Genomic DNA, 5217 nt, shown 5'->3' with positions numbered 1-5217 from the left:
CTCAAGTTGCATTAGTTCAATACTGCAAAACTTCAACCATGTCAAGATGTAGCATATAATCAAGAACTGATGGTACTGAAGGAAGAAGTCCAAGCTGCACTAAAGATGTTAGCGAAAAACAAGGAATTGATAGAATAAATTTTGAAGTCTTTCAAAAAAACTGATGCAGCACTGGAGGCATTCACTTATCTTTGCCAAGAATTTAGAAGACGGCTACCTGGTGAACCGATTGGACAAGATCCATATTTATGCCTATTCCAAAGAAAGGTGTCCCAGCAAGATATAAAAATCATGTAACAATATCGTTAATATCACATACAAGTAAAATGTTGCTGAAGACAATTTGAAAATAGTTCAGAAACAGTTGCAGCAGTACACAGAAGGGAAACTGCCATAAATTCAAGCCAGATTCAGAAGAAGACATGGAACTAGGAATGTTACTGCTGACACCAGATGAATCTTGCATTACAACAGAGACTATCACAAAGATATTTACTTGTACTTTACTGACTATGCAAAGGCATTTGATTGTGTGGATCATAGCAAGCTATTGATAGCATTGCGAAGAATGGCTATTTCAAACCCCTTAAATGTGCTCATGTGGAATTTAGACCAAGATGCAGTCATTCCAACAGAGCAAGGGGATACTGAGTGACATAAAATCAGGAGAGGCATGCTACAGTGTTGTATTCTTTTACCATACTTATTCAGTCTGTAAGGAGCTCTGGTAGCATAATGGTTACATAAAGGCTGCTAACCCCAAGGTCAGTAGTTTGAAACTACTAGCCATTCTGCAGAAGAAAGATAAGGCTTCTGTAAAGATTGATAGCTTTGGAAATTCTATGCAGGGTCACTGAGTCAGAACTGACTCCATGACACATAACTAGCACCATTCAGTCTGTGTGCTGAGCAAATAATCCAAGAAGCTGGATTATATGAAGAAGAGCATGGCATCAGGATTGAAGGAAGATTCATTAACAACCTGTGATAGGCAAATGATAAAACCTTGCTTGCTGAAAGTGAAGAGAACTTGAAATACTTATGGATGAAGATAAAAAACTAAAGCCTTCAGTATGAATTGCACCTCAGCTAAAGAAAACAAAAAAACCTTCACAACTGGCCCAATAAATAATATGATAAATGAGGAAAAGATTGAAATTGTCAACAATTTTTTTGCTTGAATCCACAGTCAACACTCACAACACTCAAATCAAGTGACATATTGCATTAGGCAAATCTGCTGCAAAAGACCTCTTTAAAATATCAAAGATATCAATTTGAGAACTAAGATGCACCTGGCCCAAGTCAAGTATGAATGTGAAAGTTGAACAATGAATAAGGAGGACTGTAGAAGAGTCAATGTATTTGAATTATAATGTTGGAGAAAAATATTGAATATACCATGGACTGCCAGAAGAACCAAAAAAATCTGTCTTGGAAGAAGTACAGCCAGTCTGCTCCTCAGAAGCAAGAAGGGTGAGACTTTACCTCATGTTCTTTGGACTTGCCAGGAGACACCAGTTCCTGGAAAAGACCCCAACAAAATAGATTGATGCAGTAGCAGCAATAATGGATTCAATCATAAAAACAATTTGGAGGATGGTACAGGACCAGACAGTGTTTTGTTCTGTTGTGCATAGGGTTGCTATGAATTGTCAATTACTATATATCACCTAACAACATAATGATGCATAGGAATATCTTTTGAATAGAAAAAAATGAACTCACCAGCTGCTCTTCGGAAGCCCTATCTAGGGTCGCTGTGGGTTGGAACTGACTCGATAACACTTAACAACAACAACAAATACAGCTAAGTGTATCTTTCTTGAATTTATATACAATATCTTTATTGAGTATGAAAATAGTTTAATGAGTCTACATTTTAGAGATAAAAAAATTGGATGGGTCCCATACTATAACTGTTTCATTTTTGTGTATGTATGTAGTAGAACATAAAACAAAATAAAAAATAAGAGGGCGTTTAGTTTCAGAGTATGTTGGGGGGAAATGGAATCTCCACTGAGTGTTTTTCATCCTGTCTAGATGGGGCTGGTGAAAGGAGATGGGGATAAGACTCTTATGATTTAATACTAAACCATAATACTCTTATGATTTTATACCTCTAGAGGGTCACTATAGGTCGGAACCAACTTGATGGCACTTAACCACAACAACAGCAATTGTTACCATGACTGATTAGGATTGTCGCAACTGTAAAGGTGTAGGTTTTGTAGCAAAAAGTGGGGTGTGGTTTATCTTGCAGTCCGGGAGTGGAGGACCCTGGGACCATCAAGGGAGCAGAGTGTGGGACACTATTCAGAGAAGTTGGTGACATGCCAGAGATGGAGGCAGAGATGATGATGTGGAGAGGTGGAGGGCTAGGGACTCTAGACTTACGGGTGAAGAGGGGCTGTGTGCTGGAGGCTGGGGGGCAGGCCTGCAGGGTATGCCCTTTGTTTGTTTGAATGATCATATATTCCTGAGTGTTTTGGTGTACATCCCTTTCCTCTGCCCTGCCCCCCCCCCCAAAAAAAAAAAAAATAAATAAAAGCCACCTAGAGGGAATAGAAGCAAAGACTGTTGAATGGTGATGCATGGAGGGGATTGTAATCATTGCAATGAAACAAAATATGATATGGTGAGTGTAAAACTGATGTTCTCCCATGTAAACTACCACTCAATTCACAATAAAATCTTAAAAAAGAAATAAAGGGTATGTGTCAAAAACAATTTTGAAAGTCTTTAGTTAAAAAGAGAAACTGATATTCGTTTTTTAATTTAAAAGCTCACATTTGAAAGAATTGACTTCTAGTACATTCTAAAGCACTTATTCTATGTTGAACAAAATATCTTTTGAGTCTTTTCACTGAATGTTAATCTTTCTTAATATTGGAATTTACTTTGTGTTAGGAGTCATCTCACTGGAATCCCTAAGAGGTTACAAAATCAATGGGAGTTAATAGCAAAAATATATCTCTGAGAAACATTTTATATTTCACATGATAAGATATTATTTTGGAAATAACTTCATATGCTTTAAATTAGATTTAAAAACATTAAAAAAATTTATTTATTGCTCTTGCAGACTCAATGACTTTATAAGTTACTTAGGAAAGAACTTTCAGTTGTTTAAAACCAAACACATTTCCACCAAATGCATGTGTCCCAGCAATTTAAGCAGAGATCTGAAGTGGAAGTGACTTGCACAATAGTAAACACAAAGTACAACAGTGAGCTTGGCTTGGGCTGTCTGGTTCAGTGGTCTGGCGGAATGTCACACAAGCTCAGTCACTGAAAGGAATCGTGTTCTGGTGGTAGCCACTGGCTGTCACTTGTAGCACGGTAGAACCATGTTAGTGGGCACCACTTTTTACCATGTTCTCCCTCTGCCTGCATGCTGGATGCAACAAGGACCACTCACCAATAAGCCCAGGACAGTCCAGAAGGGAGGGTCTTACTGCTTTGTTCTCTGACTACAGCTAGACTTGGCTCCACAGCAGTACCTGTGGCTCTAGCCTGGGCTTGAGTGCAGGAATCCAGCTCTGGCGGTGGCAACTAAAGGGCAATGAGACCGCCTACTGAAGGATGTTGGGGAAATGCATGGGGAGTTGCAGAGGTCACTTGTGAAGGTACCAGGAGTGATCAGGCAGCTGCCCTTGCCAACTAACTACCAACCCTGCCTGATGTATGAGGGAAGCCATCACTCATGGGAGAAAAGTAAATGTTGTGGAGGAATTATTCTCACTCCCATTTCTTTTCAGGGCTTTAAGGGACAAGGCTCCTGACTCCTTATTTTCTCAAGCACTCCCTCTACTTCCCACTCTCATTTTTTGTGCTTCTTCTTCTTTGCTGCCTTGCTGTCTTTTGATGTGTGTCTTGCCCTCTTGCCTGTATCACCCTCAGAGTCTGAGCTGTCAGAGTCAGATGACTTCCTCTCTCTGTGCTTCTTTTCCTTCTTTCTTTTTCTAGAAGACGTCTTTGTGGGGTCACGTTTCTCAAATTCTGCTGACTTTACCTCTTCTTTCTCCTCTTCCTCTTTAGATATTAGAGAGTGTTTGGTCCCACCTGGCTGCATGAAACAATCCTTTGCAAAGTGGCCTTTACAGCCACACTTCTTGCAGGTAGTGTATAGGACAGCCTCAAGGATGATCTTCTGCCCGTTGTTATCCTGAAAGGAGCATCTCTGCCTCTCTTCTTGTTCAGTGATAACGTTGTTGGGATCCAGGTCTTTTCCAGGTCCTTGCTTGACAATTTGCATGGAGAGGGATACTTTTATTCTTTCATTTTTCACCTCTCGGCCAATAAGCTTCACCCACACTTTGTCTCCGACATCTACTATCTTAGAGGGCTTATCTACTCGATAGGATGACATGTGAGTCCAATGGACAAGACCTGGTTTCCAAAAGCCTGGGATTTTGATAAAGGCTCCATAGTCTGTCACCATAGTAACCTAACCTTGGAAAACGGTATAGAGAGCAGGCAAGTTTTCCATGGTCTCAGGTCTTCCTGAATTCATACTTAATTATCTATGGCTCCTCCATTTCTCTTTTGCTAAACAACTTCAAGTATCCAGGTCTTAGCACCAGATTGCCCAGCCATGACACTAAGAGAAATGTGGATTCTTAAATTAGATATTTTTGATTATCCTTTATATAGATAAGATTTATGTCTAATTTATCTGAAGGTGAAGGTGTCCACAGAATCTTTGGGGATAAAGGCCCTCTCCATTCATATTGACAGGTTGTGCAGGATTTCTGCCAATGCAAATATGAACAAAGTACCCCCGAATATATTCCTATGCACATAAAGAACTGTAATTCAATACCAAAAAGTCATATGTTGTTGTTGTTGTTAAGTAGTGTGGAGTCGGTTCCGACTCATAGTGACTCTGCACAAGGTTTCCGAGGCTTTAAATCTTTACAGGAGCAGAACACCTCATCTTTCTCCCGCGGAACTGCTGGTAGTTTCGAACTGCTGACCTTGAGGTTCGCAGCTCGATTCATAACCACTACGCTACCAGAGCTCCTAAAAAGTCATATAAGGAAATGAATATGAATAATAGCATTATCTAGTACAATAATAGAACATATAAAAAAGTATTTGGTGTGGCAAAGCTTGGTTATTCTTTGGGTAACATTTTCATCAATATGAAGTTAGTTGGAAAATAAAAAATACCTAATTCATTTATTATTTTTCAATGATCAGAAATGTATCATG

The 5217-nt window shown here is 39.4% G+C and overlaps 1 protein-coding gene across 1 annotated transcript; it reads right to left on the bottom strand.

The window, feature by feature from the left end:
- Window positions 1–3823: 3823 nt before the first annotated feature.
- On the bottom strand, window positions 3824–4431 carry LOC102830415 (nucleolar protein of 40 kDa-like). The gene is made up of 2 exons (XM_006835318.1): window positions 4393–4431; window positions 3824–4291 (listed from the first exon to the last, which is right to left on the bottom strand). Exons 1-2 carry the CDS (start codon window positions 4429–4431, stop codon window positions 3824–3826), a joined length of 507 nt encoding a protein of 168 aa, XP_006835381.1.
- Window positions 4432–5217: the final 786 nt, after the last annotated feature.

This window comes from Chrysochloris asiatica, unplaced genomic scaffold, assembly GCF_000296735.1.
Source record: "Chrysochloris asiatica unplaced genomic scaffold, ChrAsi1.0 scaffold00017, whole genome shotgun sequence".
In the NCBI taxonomy this organism is placed as follows: domain Eukaryota; kingdom Metazoa; phylum Chordata; class Mammalia; order Afrosoricida; family Chrysochloridae; genus Chrysochloris; species Chrysochloris asiatica.
This window is presented reverse-complemented; position numbering and strand designations above follow the sequence as displayed.

Excerpts from the sequence above, each read along its gene's own strand:
- LOC102830415 (XM_006835318.1), bottom strand. The coding sequence starts at position 4,431 with ATGGAGCCTTTATCAAAATCCCAGGCTTTTGGAAACCAG. Across the intron at positions 4,292-4,392 it reads CCCAGGCTTTTGGAAACCAG|GTGAAAAATGAAAGAATAAA; the intron begins GTCTTGTCCATT and ends ATTGGCCGAGAG.